The 19,662-nt window shown below is 61.2% G+C and overlaps 2 protein-coding genes and 1 long non-coding RNA gene across 6 annotated transcripts; 1 reads left to right on the top strand and 2 right to left on the bottom strand.

Moving 5' to 3' along the window:
* On the top strand, positions 724–15,770 carry CDK11B (cyclin-dependent kinase 11B). 3 transcript variants are annotated; one of them, XM_021097472.1, is made up of 20 exons: positions 724–843; positions 2,531–2,654; positions 3,728–3,843; positions 5,326–5,453; positions 6,620–6,758; positions 10,798–10,934; positions 11,113–11,235; positions 11,650–11,745; positions 11,826–11,978; positions 12,155–12,220; positions 12,624–12,799; positions 13,380–13,470; positions 13,893–14,014; positions 14,086–14,191; positions 14,283–14,404; positions 14,484–14,591; positions 14,668–14,784; positions 14,888–15,036; positions 15,116–15,305; positions 15,397–15,681. In XM_021097472.1, exons 2-20 carry the CDS (start codon positions 2,544–2,546, stop codon positions 15,487–15,489), a joined length of 2,343 nt encoding a protein of 780 aa, XP_020953131.1. In that variant the 5' UTR covers positions 724–843; positions 2,531–2,543; the 3' UTR covers positions 15,490–15,681. The 3 variants fall into 3 exon arrangements, with proteins under 3 accessions (XP_020953131.1, XP_020953129.1, XP_020953130.1); XM_021097470.1 differs by having other exon boundaries at positions 14,888–15,305; positions 15,397–15,770; XM_021097471.1 differs by lacking the exon at positions 724–843 and having other exon boundaries at positions 2,633–2,771; positions 14,888–15,305; positions 15,397–15,770.
* LOC110261344 lies at positions 8,457–10,791 on the bottom strand. Its single transcript, XR_002345411.1, has 2 exons — positions 10,237–10,791; positions 8,457–9,148 (listed from the first exon to the last, which is right to left on the bottom strand). It is a non-coding gene; the product is annotated as an uncharacterized LOC110261344 (long non-coding RNA).
* On the bottom strand, positions 16,409–19,016 carry MMP23B (matrix metallopeptidase 23B). Of its 2 annotated transcripts, none has more exons than XM_021097479.1 (8): positions 18,561–19,016; positions 18,088–18,224; positions 17,869–18,008; positions 17,584–17,791; positions 17,092–17,256; positions 16,904–16,920; positions 16,699–16,825; positions 16,409–16,620 (listed from the first exon to the last, which is right to left on the bottom strand). In XM_021097479.1, exons 1-8 carry the CDS (start codon positions 18,747–18,749, stop codon positions 16,446–16,448), a joined length of 1,158 nt encoding a protein of 385 aa, XP_020953138.1. In that variant the 5' UTR covers positions 18,750–19,016; the 3' UTR covers positions 16,409–16,445. The 2 variants fall into 2 exon arrangements, with proteins under 2 accessions (XP_020953138.1, XP_003127551.2); XM_003127503.4 differs by having other exon boundaries at positions 16,904–17,014; positions 17,624–17,791; positions 18,561–18,917.

The following is a 19,662-nucleotide window of genomic DNA, read 5'->3' as shown; positions in this document are numbered from 1 at the left end:
CAGAAACTCAGGAAACCAAGCAAACACCCCCTCCCAGAGGGGAGAGAATTCAAGCCCACGAGCCCTTTTTGGGCCTGAATCCCTCGTCACAGTCTACATTGCCCGCGCCGAGACAGTGAATGTGAATGTTTGTTTTTCATTCCCTTTCTTGAGATCTGAGATCCAAAATGTCGAGCTACCATTTCTCCGTGACCACAAAAGTCTGCAGAGTAATGAGCTGGGCAAGAGGACGGCATTCTACGAGCTTCAGCTGGTCACAGGAGGAGCCTTGGGATCTCAGGGCTTTAAAAACCTTCTCAAGCCGATCTGAGTAAGAGGTCTGAGGACCCCCAGCCGCAGCCCAGCTTTAAAACACGTCCTTGCTCCGGCAGGCCTGCGGCACGTGGACGTTCCCCGCGGGGGTCCAACCGGCAGCCACACCGGCGACAACGCCGGGTCCTTAACCCGCTGCGTCACAGGGAAACTCCTCGCCCCGGTTTTGCGCGAGGTCGAGCAAGACTTCTGTCTCCATATCGGAAAACTCGGAGTCCGCTACAGCAGCACTCAGGGTCCTTCCCGAGCGCCGCGCTCGCCCAGGATCAGGGAGGGACGAGCCGCCGCAGCCGCGCCGGGCCGGGCCAGGGCCCGGGTGTCGTCACCGGTGGGCGTCGACGCGGGCCGTGACGCGCAGGCGCGCGCTGGGCACCCCGCTGGGTACCCCGCTGGGTCCTGAGCCGGCGGCGGGGGCCTGCCCTCCTACGTCATCATCCCCGCGCCGAAACAGGAAGTGACGACCATTCTGGCGCGCGCCGGGCGCTGTTTCTTCTCAGGCTCCGGGATCGGCGGCGGCGGCGGCGGCGGCGGGTGAGTGGCGGGGCGGGGCGGGCAGGGGGACTTGGCGCGACCAGCTCACCCGAGCTCTCGGGTCCCGGTGGGCCTGGGGCGCGTGACCGGGGCGGTCTACATGCCGCGCTTCCTCGTCCCATCGGGCCGCGGGCGGAACTCGGGGTTGAGGAGGCGGCGGGCCAAGACTCTCCCTGAGCCCACCCCTGCCGTGTCGAACCCCGGGTTAACGCGACTGAACCCCAGAAGCCAGGACCCCGCCGCCCGGTCTGCGAGCGCGCCTTTGGAGCCCCCCATCCCCAGCCTCCCCGTGTCCTGTAATGGGGCAGCAGCCGTCGAGTCGGCCAGAGGCTCGCGCAGCCCAGGTGGCCTGTTTTTGTTTTTGTTTTTGTTTTCACAATGAGTATAAAGCCACTTATTTTTAAATTAGCAATGAAAGTATCAAGTTTACTTTAAAAAAATACAAACGATAAAAAACCCTTCACTGGTTGTATTCCAAACTGTAAGCCCGGGGCCTCAATCTCAGGAGAGCAGAGGTCTGTGAGTAGAGCTTGTCTGCATTTTTCCTGGAGCCAGGCCCCTGTCGGACATCATAGCCATGTGCCAGAGGGGGATCCCCCTTGGCTCTTTCTGAATGCTGGGCAATGACTGGGGGCCAGGAGCTTTTGCAAAGGAAGCCCAGGGCCCCATTCTAGGAAGTGTTAAAGTCAAAGCTGAGATGCAAATCAGGGAGGTTGGCTGAGACTGGGAATCTAAGGGGCTCACCACTGGCTTAGCACAGTCACTACCCTAGAAAGTGCCCTGGCTGTTGTTTCTTCTGTGACAAGGGGGTGTGGGATGGGGATGGTGACAAAGAGTCTGCCAAACTCCTCATCCTGGGAGCAGGCAGAGCTGCTGAGTCCTTGGCCTTCCCCAGGTGACTCAGTCCTGGAGACAGGATACTCTAAAGGTCACAGGAATGATAGCAAATTGCTGTGGAATGTTCTCAGGACAAGCCGAGCCTGTGGGGAGACTATCAAGCTGGTCACACCTTCTGTCGGCTAAGCAGAAAAACCTAATAGGGGTTAGCTGAGTCCTCACCCCAACCCAGGTGGTCTAACAACAGTCTCCTGAGGGCAAAAACAGTGCATGGGGAAGGCCATGTGCTGAGCTGTAAGCTTCACCTGGATGGTCCTATTTCATCCCCAGATGATGCTGTCTTGCAGGTGGTTTTCTTACCATTTATCAAATGATAAACTGATGTGAAGTAACTGGCCCTAGACATACAGCTATGTGGCTATGAGAGAAAAATGACTGGAATCCAGGCAGTCATCCTCCACGGCCAATCACTTTTTTTTTTTTGCTTTTTATGGCCAAACCCGCTGCATATGGAAGTTCCCAGGCTAGGGGTCAACTGAAGCCGCAGCTGCCGGCCTACACCACAGCCACAGCAACGCAGGATCCGAGCCACGTCTGCGACCTACACCACAGTTCCTGGCGACACCAGATCCTTAACCCAGTGAGCAAGGCCAGGGCTCGAACCCGCTTCCTCATGGATACTAGTTGGATTCTTAACCCGCTGAGCCACAGCGGGAACTCTGTAGGGCCCATCACTCTTAGCGAACATGTGTACTGAGGGCTCAGAAGGCACGGGCACAAGTGTTCCGCTTCTCGTTGAACCACAGCTGGCTGTGTCCTGACACCAATTGAGTTCTTTTTCTTCCTGCAGTGTTTTAAGTCAAATGGGTGATGAAAAGGACTCTTGGAAAGTGAAAACTTTAGATGAAATTCTTCAGGAAAAGAAACGACGGAAAGAACAAGAGGAAAAAGCAGAGATAAAACGCTTAAAAAATGTAAGCTATGTTTTTTAAGTTAAGTTTTTTAAAAGAAGATTTAATTTCTTTGCCCTCATTTTTCCATTAGAACAACGCTTCTTCGGTGAAGTTCTTTTGTACTTCCAAATGTCACAGGTGAGCCCAAAGTCTCTTCTAAAAATTAACGAAACATTCAAATGCTCAGTTTACCTTGAAGACAGATTGATAACATACTAAAAATGTGTGTAGACGACCATATCTCCGCGGAGAATAAAGAAAGTATTTTGACTCTAAAATCATTAGTGCATTTGGACTAATTTTTCACATTTCATTACTCTGTTCATGATATTATTTCCAAGTGTTTTTAGTATAGTAGGAAATTGCCTTGAAATTACTATTAATGTTTTACACCTTTCTTGGTTTTTCCAGTGACATGAGAAAACTTTTTTTTTTGGGGGGGGGTGTCTTTTTGCCTTTTTCTAGGGCTGTTCCCACGGCATATGGAGGTTCCCAGGCTAGGGGTTGAATAGGAGCCATAGCCACTGGCCTACGCCAGAGCCACAGCAACTCGGGATCCAAGCCGCATCTGTGACCTACACCACAGCTCACAGTAACGCCAGATCCTTAACCCACTGAGCAAGGCCAGGGAACTAACCCGCAACCTCATGGTTCCTAGTCGGATTCGTTAACCACTGCATCATGACAGGAACTCCAAGAAAACTTTTTGTAATTCAATAAGGGGCATTCAAAGAAATACCTCTTCTGATGAGATTACCAGTGGACCTATCTTAAGTATTTATGAGTATTTTTTGAGACACTCTAAAATGCTTTATGTATAAAATATGCTTTAAGGCTCAGTTTTGGCTCATATAAACAACTGACATATCTTGCATAGAGTCTGAAGTCCCCTGTCACATGCTGGCTTCAAATTTTTCAGGTTCTGGGTTAGAGTTATACATGATTCTAATGTCATGGAATTTGAATGGAAAAATTTTATAACATTAGTCCATTCGATGTGAACATGAACGTTTGTTCTGGGATGTTGGCCAGGCCTCCGTCTTACTGAAAGTATGCTTATTGGGGAGGAAAATTACTCTCTCCTTGCTTCGTAGTCTGATGACCGGGATTCCAAGCGGGATTCCCTTGAGGAGGGGGAGCTGAGGGACCACCGCATGGAGATAACAATCAGGAACTCGCCATACAGAAGAGAGGACTCCATGGAAGACAGGTGAGGACAGCTGTGGCCCTGGGGAGCTGGAGGCTGAGCCACACGCACCTAAGAGATGGATGGGGCCCTGCTGCAGGGCCGTGGTCCCAGCTGGCCCTTCTCAGTGCTCCCGACCCGAGGTTTTGGTCACCACTGAAATGGCACACGTGGTGTCAGTTGTCAGCCTCCCCCTTTATGTGAGAAGACCGTGTGTGTGTTGCTTATTCGTGCTTTGGCTCTTCATCAAAGGCAGCACCGTTTCCGCGGGCATTTAAGTAAACTGCTTTGTGTCTGTGCTGCCTGGCGTGATCGCTTCCTACAGCTGCGTACAGACACATCCAAGCGGCTGCAGAAAGGTCCCTGAGCAAGGCCTTGGAGCGGAAATGGTCGTGCCTGGGTCTGGGTTCTGATGTTTCTTCCTGTGCCAGGGCTTCTCCTCACTTGCATCCTTTTTTTCTGTCTTTTTGGGACCGCGCCTGCGGCATATGGAAGTTCCCAAGCTAAGAGTCCAGTTGGAACCGCAGCTGCCAGCCTACTCCACAGCCACATCTGCAGCCCACACCACAGCCCACGGCAGTGCTGAATCCTTAACCCACTGAGCAAGGCCAGGGATGGATACCAATCAATTTGTTACTGCTGAGCCACAAGGGGAATCCTCTCGTTTCCTTTTTGTGTCCGTCATCAAACAGTTAAACGCGATGTAACCAGAGCTTAAGACCCAAAGGCATGGGGGGTGAATTCTCTCAGGCTTTTGGTTATGTAATTAGTTGAAAATATTGTTAAATGGTCTTTCGAGATCATTAAGTTTGATTAAAATTGTGGGACCTTCTTTTTTCACAGTTTCATTGCATTGTTTTTATTTTTATTGTTTTGGACTGCAGCTGCACCATAGGAAAGTTACCAGGCTAGGGGTCGAATCGGAGCTACAGTTGCTGGCACACGCCACAGTGATGTAGGATCCAAGCCGTGTCTGCAGCCATGACCACAGCTCACAGAAGTACCAGATCCCTGACCCACTGAGTGAGGCTGGGGATTGAACCTGCATCCTCATGGATACTAGTCAGATTCGTTTCCACTGCGCCACAACAGGAACTCCCAAACCACTGAGGCAGTTCCCATTGTGGCTCAGCAGTTAAGAACCCAGCTAGTATTCATGCGGATGCAGGTTCGATTCCTGGCCTTGTTCGGTGGGTTAAGGATTCCGTGTTGTCGTTGCTGTGAGCTGAGGTGTAAGCCACAAACTCAGCTCGGCTCTGCTGTTGTGGCTGTGGTGTAGACCAGCAACTGCAGCTCCAATTCGACCTCTAGCCTGGGAACCTCCCTGGGTTGCAGGTGTGGCCCCGGAAATAAGTAAAGTGTGGGAGTTCCCGTCGTGCCTGTTGAGGTTCCCCTTTCTTCGTGTCCTGAACCCTTCACTTCCCCGGTTTGGAGAAACTCTGGGCTACCCTGAGGCTCCTCGCCGTTCTCTCAAGCGGGATGTAACGCTGCCGTGTCTTCTTTCAGAGGAGAGGAAGACGATTCCTTGGCCATCAAACCGCCCCAGCAAATGTCTCGGAAAGAAAAGGCTCATCACAGGAAAGATGAAAAGAGAAAAGAGAAGCGTAGGCATCGCAGTCATTCAGCCGAAGGGGGTATAGCACGTTTGTTTTCTTCTGTGTTGTGCTGAGATTCCGCCTGTTTCCTCTTCCGTGGTCTTCCGCCTTCCGCAGCGCCCAGCAGAAAGACAGGCGGCCAGGGTTTAGCTAAAAGCTCCAGTTTATTGTAGATCGTTCTGAATAGATGCTTCTTTTTCCTTCTGCTGTGTTTTCTCTTCATTGCATTGTTTTGAGGCAGTTTGTCTCCCTATAAAATTGTCTTAATTCACCAAGGGAGGAGGTTCCCTGGTGGTTAATGATGAATGGTTAGGACTTGGCGCTTGCACCGCTGCCTCCTGGGTTCAGTCCCAGGTCTGGGAACCTCGGTCCTGTATCAAGCCACTGCATGCTGCAGCTAAAAATAAATGAAATAAAGTAACTTTAAAAGGGGCGAAAACGTGGCTTTCATTGCTTTAACGAAGCGACAGATCCTTAAAGATGACCAATTGATGGGTTAGATTTCGTACTAGTACCAAGAGCTGCTCAGGGTGGTGGTGAAACTGGCCCGAGGCCTGATGTAATCTCACCATTAAACGCACTTGCTTGAGGGGGTTTGTGACACGATGCAGAAACCTGCAGAAACCGGCTAGAGAGCTAAGCTTCGACCTGTATTTTTAACAAATGCTGATCTTTTAAAATCGTGAAACGTATATAATCTGATCACAGTTTATTCAGTACAGAAAATTTTAAAAAGATAAAAACGGTGGTTCTACGGGGTTCCCGTCGTGGCACAGTGGAAATGAATCCGACTAGGAACCTTGAGGTTGCAGGTTCGATCCCTGGTCTCGCTCAGTGGGTTAGGGATCCGGCGTTGCCGTGAGCTGTGGTGTAGGTTGCAGACCCGGCTTGAATCTGCCGTGGCTGTGGCTGTGGTGCAGGCCGGCAGCTACAGCTCCGATTAGCCCCCTAGCCTGGGAACCTCCATGTGCCTCGGGTGCAGCCCTAAAACAAAGACAAAAAAAGGAAAAAGGAAAAAAAGTTTGGTTTGGTGAGGATTATTTTGTATTTTCTTACCTGAAGGCTGACTGCGTAGTTGTAGGTCTTCGTCCTTCTTCTTCCCCGAAAGTCATGACTGTTTCTCCAAGCCATGGACTTGATGTTTTCTTGTTCAGTCTCTGGGCACTTTCAAGTTTCTTCATGTGACGGACCCCGTCTTTCCGCAGGGAAGCACGCCCGAGTGAAGGAGAAGGAGCGGGAGCACGAGCGGCGGAAGCGCCACCGGGAGGAGCAGGACAAAGCCCGCCGGGAGTGGGAGAGACAGAAGCGCAGGGAGATGGCCCGGGAGCACTCCCGGCGGGAGAGGTGGGCCTCCCCAGCCTCGGGACCCAGCGCCGTGGGCGGGGGCCTGGGAGAGCGGGGCACGGTGCCCCGCAGGCAGGGACTTGGCGGGGCGCGGCCTGAACCCGAGTCCTGGTCCTGGTGCAGCCGTGGCTGAGTGGCCCGTCCCTTGGAGCCGAGGCTCCGCTGTGCCTGGAACAGACGTCACGCCGTGAGGTGAACTGCCAGAGAGGAGTGAATGGCTTCCCCTGGAGGCCAGTCGGGGTGGCGTCCCGTTGCTGGATGCAGCAGGGTCCTGGCTCAGGGCAGAGCCGCTGTGTCTGTGGGGAGGGAGCTGGCGTCCAAAAGGAGCAGAGGTGTGAGCATGAAGGCTTGGGCAGGAGAGCACAGGGTGAGGAATGACGCCCACGCTGCGAGCGGGTGACGGGAGGGGCAGGGATGTAGTCTCGGCCAGGGGCGTGCTGTTCTCCAGCGCAGTGAGGTGGGGCTGTCTTGGCACAGTCAGTCCGCGAGTGTAAACTCCGCAGAATCAGTGCTCCAGGGTCGGTGGTGTGCGTGCCGCGTGCTCTGTTCACCCAGTAGGTGTGGGCTGAGCACCGCACAGACTGTTCTAGAAGGTCTGACAAGGTGTGTTGTTTAGGGTCTTCTGGGGTCAGAGCAGAAATGTTCAAACAAACGAAGGAAAAGGTAGCAGGAAATCCCAAAGAACTGAAAGGGCCTAGGAGCTGGGAGACCACTCTCGGGCCTCAGGGTCCCACCAGATGGCACCTGTTTAGCTTAGGGTCTGTCCTCCACGGCGCAGGTGTGAATCCTGGGCCACCTCTGCGTCCTGAGGTCCCTTCCAGAGAAAGCTTGGAGCCAGGCGGCTATGAGGAAGGGACGTAGAACAGAAGCTGTTGGCACTCCTAGCAGCCGACCTCACAGAAGGCAGGTCACGAAGGTGTCAGAAGAGCCTTCGCTCCAGACACGGGGCTGTGCGCCCCGAGGCTGTGGGTGGGGGGGGTCCGAGAGCTTCCCCCGTGTCTAGGATACAGGTGCTGTGGGCGTGTTCGCCAGCCCCCATGCTGTCCTCCGTCCAGTTTGCTCTGATCCGACACCTGTGCAGACACGGTGGGGACCCAAAGCAGCCAAGCTTGGGAATAAAAAGAAGCACGTGGAGGGAGTTCCCGTCATGGCCCAGTGGAAACGAACCCAACTAGGAACCATGAGGCTGCCTGTTCGATCCTTGGCCTCACTCAGGGGGTTAAGGATCTGGTGTTGCCATGAGCTGTGGTGAGGTCTCAGATGCAGCATGGATCCTGCACTGCTGTGGCTGTGGTGTAGACCGGGGCAACAGCTCCGACTGGACCCCTAGCCTGGGAACCTCCACATGCCGCGGGTGTGGCCCTAAAAAGACAAAAAGACCCTCCAAAAATAACTAGAACGTCTAGTTTTCTGCCGAAGGTTTTGAGGTGCAGAAAAAAATGAGGTTTCACCTCGAATTGAGGAGGAAGAGCTTCAGCAGAAACCGTGTGCTCCAGGTTTGGCCAAGACTTGGAAGCACGACCTTGCGGACGGAGCCGCGGACACCAGGCCTTCTGAGGAGCAGGAAGCAGAAGCTCGGGGGAGACGGACAGAGCCTCGGAGGCCCGTGGGACAGTGTCCACTGTGCCGGCAGATGGTCAGTGGCAGGCCCAGGACGGGGAGGGCACAGAGACGTGTTTATAAAAAAATTGCCCCAAACTTCCTCGATTTTTTATTTGACCACAGCCATGGCCTGCAGAAATTCCCGGGCTGGGGATCAAACCCAAGCCACAGCAGTGACCTGAGCCTTAGCAGTGACAGCTCTGGATCCTTAACTGCTAGACCACCAGGGAACTCTAAAAACTCCCCAAATTTGATGAAAAACATTTATCTGTACATCTGAGAAGCTCAGTGAAGCCCAAGTCGGATAAGTAGAGAGACACGTTCCAGTCACACGGGCGAAGCAATGAGAAGTTCGTGAAGGGCAGCAGCGAGGGGCCTGCGAGGGGCTCCGTGCTGTCCATAGGGGCTTCTCCTCAGAAGCAGCGGGGCCAGGAATGCCCACTGTGGCACAGCGGGTTAAGGTCTGGTGTTTTCTCTGCTGCCGCTCGGGTTCAGTCTCTGGCCCAGGAACTTTCACATGCCGTGGGTATGGCGAAAAAGAAACAGGGGCCAGGAGGCAGGAAACCCTCCAGCCAGGAATTCTGTATCCAGCAAAACCAGAAATCAGAAGTGAGGGGCAGATGCAGTTCCAGCTGAGCTCCGATGGACTTCTTCACGGCCAGCAGAGCCAGCCTGACGGCGACCTTCGGGCTGAACGGCAGTGCCCCGATGCAAAGGCAGGTGCTGCAGGAGGTGCCGCGCAACGGAAAAGCATCTGGAAACGTGTTTCTTCTCCCCTCTTGCCTTAACTGCTGCGAAAGACACGGTCATGTAAAACAACAGTGACGAAACACGGTTTGATCACCTAACACACAGCACGGATAAACTGTGCACAGGGAGGGGCTGTGTCAGAGCTAGTCCCGCATTTTCTCACAGTCTCTAGAGCAGCCGCTAGCAAAATAATGTCTTAAAAATTACTAACCCAGGGGAGTTCCTGTTGTGGTGCAGCGGAAATGAATCTGACTAGTATCCATGAGGATGTGGGTTCAATCCCTGGCCTCTCTCAGTGGGTTAAGGATCAGGCGTTGCTGTGAGTTGTGGTGTAGGCCGGTGGCTACAGCTCCGATTGGACCCCTAGCCTGGGAACCTCTATATGCTGCACGTGTGGCCCTAAAAATAAAAAAGAAAGAATTGAGGCCGAACAAAGTCTGCCTCTGACCACAAAAGAAGTAAATTAGAAGTCAGCAGCAGAAAGAAACTCAGGGGAACCTTCAAATGTTTGGAATCTAACAAATGTCTGAATAACCCATGGCCCAAAAAATAAGTTATCAGGAAAAATAGAAAATATTTTGAACTAGGGAGTTTCCGTCATGGCTCCGTGGAAACGATTCCGACTAGCATCCGGGAGGACGCAGGTTTGATCCCTGGCCTCGCTCAGTGGGTTAAGGATCCGGCGTTGCCGTGAGCTGTGGTGAGCGTCCCAGGCGCAACTCAGATCCTGCGTGGCTGTGGCTGTGGCTGTGGTGTAGGCCAGCAGCTACAGCTCCGATTCGACCTCTAGCCTGGGAACCTTGTATGCCGCAGGGTGCGGCCCTAAAAAGGCAAAAACAGTATTTTGAACTAAATGGACAGTGTATGTCAGAACCACGGGCTGTGACCACGGCTGCGCTGGGAGTGAAACACTTGGCTTTAAGCACCTAAATCACAGAAGGATGTCGTCAGACCCCGAACCTCCCTTTCTACCCAGAGAAAGCAGAGCGGGGCTGGGGGTGGGCGCGGTGGCTGCGGGAGGCCCGGGTGGGCGCGTGCGGGCCGCCGGGCGGCAGGGACGCGGGAGAACCGAGCGCACAGGTTGCACGTTCTGTGGAAGGTGAACACGAGGCCAGGTCTGACTCACCCCTCAGGGAGACCAAGCGAGGGTCCCTGAGCCTGGGCTCACCCCCCTGAGGTGACAGCTGCATGGTCCCCTCACGGTGTTTTGTTTGCTTCCATCTGAAGACGCCTCCATTTTAATAGGTCAGCATCTCCAGTTGCGCTTGGACTTAACTCAGCAGAGAGGAGAGTTCAGGATGACGGGTCCCTTTTCGGCCCTTGGCCACCTTACAGTGCCACCAACCATGTGTACTTTGCACTGTTATTGCCCACGGGACCTCTGTGAGGGCGTGGGCCAGGCTCTGGCCCGAGGCTGTGCTCCCCCCGCCCTGGGCTCGAACCCGCTCTGTGGCCCAGGGAGCCCCATGGCCGGGGGACGGGGACCTGAGCTGAGCTGTCGGCCTGTCGCATCTTGGTCGGCCCACCCTGCGAAGCGTTCCGGCTGGCGGGCTCTTGTCGTCTCCGTGCACAGCGGTTCCCTTCCTCGGGGGATTCTGAGGACCGGGGTTCCTGGGCGGGAGCAAGAGGCATCAGGGGTGGGAAAGAGCTGGGCTGTTTCTGGAAAAGCGTTGTGTGCTCGTTCCAGGGACCGCCTGGAGCAGCTGGAAAGGAAGCGGGAGCGCGAACGCAAGATGCGCGAGCAGCAGAAGGAGCAGCGGGAGCAGAAGGAGCGCGAGCGGCGGGCCGAGGAGCGGCGCAAGGAGCGGGAGGCGCGGCGGGAAGGTGCGGGCGTGGCTGGGCAGCCCCGGAGCAGGGACAGTCCAGCCTGGCACCACAGGCTGTGCCTGGCGTCCCCGCGGGCGAGCCAGCCTCCCGGAGGTGGCCTCCTGGCCTCTGTCCAGAGCTGCGGCTCGTGTGTCAGGGGCTGCGGGTGACACCGCCTGTCCTGCCCTGCGCGCAGTATCTACACATCACCGGACCGTGAGGGAGGACTACGGCGACAAGGTCAAAGCCAGCCACTGGAGTCGGAGCCCGCTTCGGCCACCTCGAGAGCGGTTCGAGCTGGGAGATGGCCGGAAGCCAGGTGAGGTTGCGGGGCTCGGGGGGTGGGGGGTCCTTGGGGTCCGAGCACAGACACCAGCTGCTTTTCACACCATCAGCACGTGCTGAAGCCCTCCCGCCTCGTGCGGCCAGGGCCGTTGGCAGGAAGTAAGTTGTCGGCGAACCCTTTGCTCCTGGTCCTGGGAGGGCTCCCCCCCCCGGCACCCTGGGATGCGGAGGAGCAGCCACTTCCCTGCGGCCAGGCTTCGTCTCTCTGGGAGGAGCACCGTCCCGTCCTGTTACCCCAGAGCATCCGGGACTTCCTGCTGGTCCGCGGGTTGAGGGTCCGGTGCTGTCACCGCCGTGGCTCGGCTTCGGTTCTGGCCCAGGATGTTCCGCGTGCCCTGGGAGAGAGAACGAAACGTCTCCTCCCGTTGACCTCGGGTGTTGTCTTCAGTAAAAGAGGAGAAGGTGGAGGAGAGAGACCTGCTCTCTGACCTGCAGGACGTCAGCGACAGTGAGCGGAAGACCAGCTCGGCCGAGTCCTCCTCGGGTAGGCGGCGCGGCGTGGCCTGGCCCTGCCCCTCGGCCGGAGGGGCCCCGCGCTCACGGCTGGCGCTTGCCTTCCTGCAGCGGAGTCTGGGTCCGGCTCAGAGGAGGAGGAGGAGGAGGAGGAGGAGGAGGAGGAGGAGGGGAGCAGCAGTGAAGAGTCCGAGGAGGAGGAGGAGGAGGAGGAGGAGGAGGAGACGGGCAGCAACTCGGAGGACGCGTCCGGACAGTCAGCGGGTGAGCCGCCGGCGGTCTGGTTTGACGGGAGCCTGGACTCTACAGCAAAGCACGTCCGGCTCAGAGGAGGACGCAGCCGAGCGGAGACCCCCCGTCTCTGGGGCTTCGAAGACCCGCTGGGTCTGTGATGAGGCTTCCGGCCCGGGGCGCCTGAGCCGAGCCTGTTTCTCTTGCAGAAGAAGTGAGCGAGGAGGACGTGAGCGAAGAGGAGGAGCGAGAGGACGACAACCACGTCCTGGTCGGTAAGAGGCCCCCGAGCGCCGCCGCCGCTGCCCCTGCCCTCCGGCCGAGCGCCGCCACCGCGTGAGGGGGGCTAGCCGCCGGGGTCGGGGCCGGGCGCCCCTGTCGCTGACCCATTGCCATCCTGGGGCAGCAGCGGGGCTTGGACAAGGAAGCCTGGGGGTTGCCAGACTTGCTCCGACCGCAAGGCCGGGGCCGGCCCAGGGCTACTCGGCGTCTCGTCTCTGCCTCTCGGGGGTCCCAGCCCAGCCAGTGGTGGCCTCTGTGCCAGGCAGAGGTGTGGCCTGTGCAGGGCCCCAGGGCTGCTCCTGCTGTTTTCATCGTGTGTCTGCTTAGCCCTCAGGGTGGGCCGGGCTTGTCGCGCGTGCTTGCTCCCAGCTCTGTAACTGGGCCCAACTTCTGAAGTTCCAGAGTCACGGTTTGACCGGGATTCCGGAGAGAGTGAAGAGGGGGAGGAGGAGGCAGGCGAGGGCACCCCCCAGAGCAGCGCTCTCACCGAAGGAGACTTCGTGCCCGACTCCCCGGCCCTGTCGCCCATCGAGCTCAAGCAGGAGCTGCCCAAGTACCTGCCCGCCCTGCAGGTCAGGCGCCCTCCCGGCCGTGGGCCTGGCTTCACGCTCCTGCTCCTGGATGGGGCCTGGGGCTGCAGCCGGGTTCCCGCTGTGCTGTGAGCGTCATTGGCCAGGCCCCCTGGTGTCCCTTGTGTCCGCAGCCACAATCTGGCCTCTTGTCCAGCAGCTCCCGTCAGAGAACAGCCCCTGCGGGCCCCTCCTCCCTCGCCCTATCGCCGTGCAGGGGTGGTAGGGCAGTGGTACGTGTCAGCCCACGTTTTCTGGTGGGAAAGTCAGTAACAAGAAGACCACGGGGAGGACTTGGGAAAGGGCAGGTCCCCAGGGGGTGAGCGGCCTGAGGTGTGCCTCGCCAGCTGGGGGTGCAGTGCAACAGGCCGTCTTGGCTGGGCAGGGACAGGGAGCCTGGGGGCGGCGGTGGCGGGGCAGTGCGTGCACAGGCACCTGACCCCACTGGGTCTAGTTCGGGTTCAAGGGCACGTTCTCACGCAAGAGGCCAGGGGAGCCGCTCCCCGGGCCCTCCTGGGATCTCTCAGCGCGGTTCCCGTGGGCTGTGGCCCCAGGCGCCCACCCTCACGGCGCTGCCTCCCAGGGCTGCCGGAGCGTGGAGGAGTTCCAGTGCCTGAACAGGATCGAGGAGGGTACCTACGGGGTGGTGTACAGAGCGAAGGACAAGAAGACAGGTAGGCTGCGTCCTGGGGTGGCCTCCTAAGGCAAGGGGGAGGCGTGGGGCCTGGACCGGGCGCCTCAGCCCCCACCCTGGCCCGCATAGTGTCCAGGGGTGAGGCTGAGACCTCGGCCGTCTTGAGGGCCGCCCTCCCCTGGCGCCCAGGCTCAGCCTGGCCTTACCTGGCCGGGGCACACCTGAGCAACGGGCCCCCTTGGCCCCCTGCTCCCAGAGGCAGAGGTCAGCCTGACCATGAGGCCGGGAGCCGCTGGCATCCAAGCAGGTGCGAGCTGCGCACTTGCGGCTCCCGAGCACTGGCGAGTGCCCGCCGGGGAGGCAGGAAGGCGCGGGGTGGTCCAGAGACGCAGATCACCGAGGGACACGCGGTGGTGGCGGAGGGTGCGGGAGGGGGCTGCTCAGCCTCGGCTCCCCCCCCAGATGAGATCGTGGCTCTGAAGCGGCTGAAGATGGAGAAGGAGAAGGAGGGCTTCCCCATCACATCGCTGAGGGAGATCAACACCATCCTCAAGGCGCAGCACCCCAACATCGTCACCGTCAGGGTGAGGCGCCACCCCGAGGGCGGGGGCCAGGCGGGCGGGGCGCCCAGGTGCCGACCCGCCGCGTCTCGCAGGAGATCGTGGTGGGCAGCAACATGGACAAGATCTACATCGTGATGAACTACGTGGAGCACGACCTCAAGAGCCTCATGGAGACCATGAAGCAGCCCTTCTTGCCAGGTAGTGACCCCATGGCCCGCAGCCCTGGCCCTGCCGCGGCGCCGGGCCGGGCGCACGCGAGACCAGCCCTGTGCCCGCCTGTCGCGTCCAGGGGAGGTGAAGACCTTGATGATCCAGCTGCTGCGCGGCGTGAAGCACCTGCACGACAACTGGATCCTGCACCGCGACCTCAAGACGTCCAACCTGCTGCTGAGCCACGCGGGCATCCTCAAGGTGCGCCCTGCGGCCGTCCTCACGGGGAGCCCCGTGTGCTGCCGCGGAGGCGCCCACAGCCCAGCCTCTGTCCTTACAGGTGGGGGACTTCGGGCTGGCACGGGAGTACGGGTCCCCCCTGAAGGCCTACACCCCGGTCGTGGTGACCCTGTGGTACCGTGCCCCGGAACTGCTGCTCGGGGCCAAGGTGAGTGTGGGTGTGCGGGAGCCCGCCCCTGGGCTCAGCGGCCCGCCAGCCCCCTGAGCGCCCCCTGGCCCCCCAGGAGTACTCCACGGCCGTGGACATGTGGTCGGTGGGCTGCATCTTCGGGGAGCTGCTCACCCAGAAGCCTCTGTTCCCGGGCAAGTCGGACATCGACCAGATCAACAAAGTGTTCAAGGTGGGGTGGGGCGGGGCGGGGCGAGCCCTCCCCTCCCGGCGCCGTGCAGCCGGGGCCGCTCTCCCTGGCAGGGCCTGGCTGTTGGCAACCTCCCCTCCCTTAGGACCTGGGCACCCCCAGCGAGAAGATCTGGCCGGGGTACAATGATCTCCCCGCGGTCAAGAAGATGACCTTCACCGAGTACCCATACAACAACCTCCGCAAGCGCTTCGGCGCTCTGCTCTCGGACCAGGGCTTCGACCTCATGAACAAGTGCGTCCGCATCCGCCCCCGCCCCGCCCACGCCCCGGGTCCCGCCCCGCCCCCGCGCTCCAGTGCCCTGTTCTCCCAGGTTCCTGACCTACTTCCCCGGGCGGAGGGTCAGTGCCGAGGACGGCCTGAAGCACGAGTATTTCCGCGAGACACCCCTCCCCATCGACCCCTCCATGTTCCCCACGTGGCCCGCCAAGAGCGAGCAGCAGAGAGTGAAGCGAGGCACCAGCCCGCGACCCCCCGAGGGAGGCCTGGGCTACAGCCAGCTGGTGAGCCGAGGGCGGGGCCGCGGCGGGCGGGCGGGGGTCCCTGAGTTGGGGCTGGCCTGGAGGGGGCCCCACGCTGCCGCTGTGTCCGCAGGGCGACGACGACCTGAAGGAGACGGGTTTCCACCTCACCACCACCAACCAGGGTGCCTCGGCCGCAGGCCCGGGCTTCAGCCTCAAGTTCTGAGGTTCGGCCCGCCTGGAGCTGTTGACCTTGGGGGCTTGGGGGCGCCTGGGTCCGGACCCAGGTCCCACTCTGGAGAGGCGCGGCAGCCGGGGACCCACCTCCAGTCTCGGACTGCTAGTCTTGGGGAGTTTTCCACGTTTTGGTTTTATTTTATCTTGTATATTTGTAGAATTAAATCACATTTTCCTTGTCGGGGGAGGTCAGCTGTATGTTTTCGAGCGTATCAGCCTTGCTCTGCTCTCTGTCCACACCCCACACCCCTTTCACCGCCGTGACCACGCGGGCCGGGCCTGTGGGGCACTGGCGATGATGGGGCGCAGAGCTGTGGGGTGGGTTTATTTTGCAACCTTCAGGCCGATGCTTCAGCGCCTTCCTGCCCCGGCCTCAGGGCGCTCCACCCCCAGACCCCCAGAGCCGGCAGCAAGCCGGGCCCCAGGCCGTTTTTGTACCAGGAGGCTGGGTGGTTTAAGACCTGGTGAAACATTCTTGGAGGGAAGGTCTGGTCAGTCCTTCCTGCAGCTGGCCCTGAGCTGGGTCCTGGGCTGCCTATGGGGGCAGCCTCGGCCCCCACACTCTGGGAGGAGCGGGGGTGCAGGGTGGCCTCCGAGCCCACAGGGGCCTAGGCCTGCCTGGCCCGTGGGGCCTCAGCTCCTGGTCTGGCTGGACGGCGTTGCTCAGGCGGAGGGGTGCTTGCCGCTGCTGCGCACCCCCCACCCCCGCACCCAGCCAGCCCCGTGCCGGCCCCCTCGGGGAGGCCTTGCAGCCGCGGCGGCCCCGCCCCCAGCACAGGAGACCCCCTTCCAGCCGAAGAGGCCCTGGCCTGTCCCTGCGCAGCCGGCCGCCGCAAGGGCTGGGCGCAGGCTCCCCGCCCGCTGGGTGCCAGGCTGCCGCCCGCCCTCCCAAGAACGGGCAAGGAGACTTGAGAGAGAAAGTGCTTTATCAGCGCCTCAGCCCGCTCAGCTCCGCACGCGGACTCGCCAGGAGTAGGTGCTGAGCACGCGCTGCCGCCGGCGCACCACGCAGGTGTAGGTGCCCTCGTTGATGGCGTTGGCGATGATGCTCAGGTGCGCCTCGCCCAGCGCCAGGTAGCCGGGGTAGGAGAACTCCAGGGGCTCCTGGTCCTTGTACCAGCTGCGGGGAGGGCGGAGGGCTGGCCAGGGTCCCGAGGCCGCCGCCCCCGCCCCGAGGCGCCCGGGTGGGGTCACTCACTACACTTTGCCCTTCTTGTGGAGGATCTTCTGGCCGCAGCGGAAGGTCACGTTCCGGCCCTCGGGCACCAGCCTGGTTTTGGTCCTGGGGGGCGGCGCCGTGGCGGCCACCGTGGGGAAGGGGAACTCTGCTCGGGGCGGGGAGGCAGCGTCAGCGCCGGCCCCGCGCCCACACCCGGCCCCGCGCCAGCACCCGACGACCTCACCGTAGCAGAAGTCGCAGCTGCTGGGGCACAGCCTCTTCATGAGCCTCCGGCGGGCGTCACAGAAGCCCCTCCGCGCCCAGGACGCGCACACGAACAGCCGGTCCAGGCAGCCTGCGGGAGGGCAGCCCGGCCCTAAGGCCCCGGCCCGGCGCCCGCCCCGCCCCCGCCCCCGCCCCGCCCCCACTCACCGTAGAGCCGGTGCAGCCCCCACAGCTCGTCCTGCGACAGCGCCTTCCAGCCGCGCAGTGTGGCGTTGAGGTGCATGAGCGCCCGGCCGTGCTGGGAGTGCATCAGGCCCAGCGCGTGGCCGATCTCGTGGGCCGCCACGTGCACCAGGTCGGTGAGCCACACGCCTGCGGGCCCCTGCAGGTCAGCGCCTCGGACCCCGGCCCAGCCCTCCACCCCCCGCCGGCCGCGCAGCTCCCTGCAGCCCACACAGCTGCGGCAGTGCAGGGAGCCTCCCTCCGCGCAGCCATGGGCAGATAAGAATGTTCCGAGCCAGCGAGGCGGTGAGCTGGCCCCCAGGAATGCGGCTCCGGCTCCGGCTCCAGTGGCGTGGGGTGGGGGGGAGGGTCGGGGCTCCCAGAACCCAGGCCTACGGCCTTTCGAAGCCTCCCCTCCCGGCCTGCTTGACCCCAGACCCCAGCCACGACCCCCCAAAGCCCTCCCGCTGTGCCCACCGTGGTGCGAGGGCCCCACTGAGGCCAGGCCGGCCGTCACCTTTCTTCCAGCTGTAGCGTGTGGGGCCCAGGACCCAGTACTCGCTGTCGTCAAAGTGGATGCCGCCGTGCGGGGGGAAGAAGGCGTGGGCCAGCTCGCCCGTGGGGCCGTCGAAGCAGTGGTGCAGCGGGGAGACCAGGCAGTCGGTGTGGTTGACGGGGTAGAAGCCTAGGGGAGCACAGGGCTGAGAGGCGGCCCCGGGGCGGGGCAGGGGCGCAGTGCCCATCTCTGCGGAGGTCGCCCACCTATGCGGAGGTCGCTGGGCTGCTCGGGGGCCACCTCGCGGAAGCTGAAGGGGGACACGTCGCTCCACATGCGAAAGGCGGCGGCCAGGCCCCGCCGGGTTTCGCTGGGGCTCAGCAGGTTCCTCGGGAAGGAGAGGATCCTGGGGAGCGGGGTGGCTGGTCAAGGTCAGGGCTGGCGGCCAGGCGGCCCCGCACTGCTCCCCAGGGCCAGGGTCGCACCTGTACGTGAGGTTAAAGTGGTCCCAACGCAGCCTGGCGGGGGTCAGCGTGTAGCGGCGTCTTCGAGGCGCCTGGGGGTGCAGGGGGCCGAGGCTCGGGGTGGTCGGGGCGCCCATGGGGTGGGGCGCGGCGTCTCCCTTCAAGGGAAGCAAGTGGTCCGTGGGGAGGCAGCAGGAGCTGTCTCTAAGCCCAGGACGCGGAGGAAAAGGGCCTGGAAGGAAACGGAGGCACCGCCTCCGGCGAGCGCTTTCGGTGCCGCTCTTTGCCTTTCTGCGTCCGAAGGTTCTCCACCCCGGGCGAGGGTTAACAGCCAAAAAGAGAAAGGTTACCAAAACCCAGCTAGGTCGGAGGCGGAGCTGGCGACAGATGCTCCCCCCCACCCCCACCGGCGGACGCACGGACTCGCGGACACAAGGACTCACACCCGGACCGCGGGCGGCCCCGACCCGCCCGCTTCCCGCTCCCCCTCTCACTTGCGCTGCGCTCGCCGCGAGCCGGGCCGCCGGGGCCCCGAGCCGGGCCAAGAGCAGGAGCGCGGGTAGCAGGCACAGCGCGCCCAGCACAGCTCCGAGCCGGCGGGCCTGGTCGCGGGCCCCCGACGCCGCCGAGGGGACGCAGGCGCGGCGGCCCATGGCGCCTGCGGACTCGCTGTCGGGGCTCATCGGGGCGGTGGGGAGGCGCGGCGGCGGCTCGGGTTACAGCCCTGCGGGGAGGGGGGCGCGGCCGCCCCTGAAGGGAACCAGCTGGCCGCCCGCTGTCGGGAGCAACCCCGCCGCCTCCAGCCTGGGACGCGGGGACCTGGGCTTGTGGGTTGGTGGCAGTGGCCTGGGCAGGGCCCGCTGGGCGGGGTCATGGAGGGGGAGTAAGACAAGAAGGGCCCCCGGACGCCAGAGAAGGGACAGCTCAGGCTTAGGCAGGGCTGGTCGCCTGGGGTCCCCAACTCGCTGGGGGGTTGAGTGACTTGGCAGCTTTTTTCCTAAACCGAGCCCCCGCCCCAGCCCGCTGGACACTGAATGAGACCCGGGAGCGTGGCCAGCTCTGGACACGTCTCCCCACTCCATCCCCGCAGACGCAGGCCTCACAGGGACCCCACGAGAGGGGAGGGACGCAACGGGAGGGGACGTGGCAAGTGGGTACGGTGCTGAGGAGAAAGAGGGAGAGGGGCAGCGCCCGCAGAGCGAGGCTTGGGGAACCAGGCAGGAAGGGGACCTTCCTGGGGGCGAGAGGGGACGCGCACAAGGGGCGGGGGTGGGGGCGCAGGAGCCGGGAATCCCCACTAGGCGCCCTCAGGGGGCGGCTGCACGGCCCAGGTCTCCAAGGTCCCGGGTAGGGGCTGGGCGACTGGCTGTCCTGGGGGCAGGAGACTCGACAGGGCTCCTTCAGGCAGCGCCTGGCAGAGGAGCCGTGCCAGACGGGATGCTGGCGAGGGCGCTCTGGGCTGGGGGAACCGGGATCCAGGGCAGGGAGGCCCGCGGGGCGGAGCCGACTGAGGGGAGGGGAGATGAGGTGGGGGCGGGGGCTGGGGCTGGGGCTGGGGGCGGAATCGGGCGAGTGGCAAGGCGCCGAGCCGGACGA

Source organism: Sus scrofa, chromosome 6 (assembly GCF_000003025.6).
Source record: "Sus scrofa isolate TJ Tabasco breed Duroc chromosome 6, Sscrofa11.1, whole genome shotgun sequence".
Taxonomy (NCBI): domain Eukaryota; kingdom Metazoa; phylum Chordata; class Mammalia; order Artiodactyla; family Suidae; genus Sus; species Sus scrofa.
The sequence above is the reverse complement of the archived record's forward strand: the minus strand, read 5'-3'. Positions and strand labels throughout refer to the sequence as shown.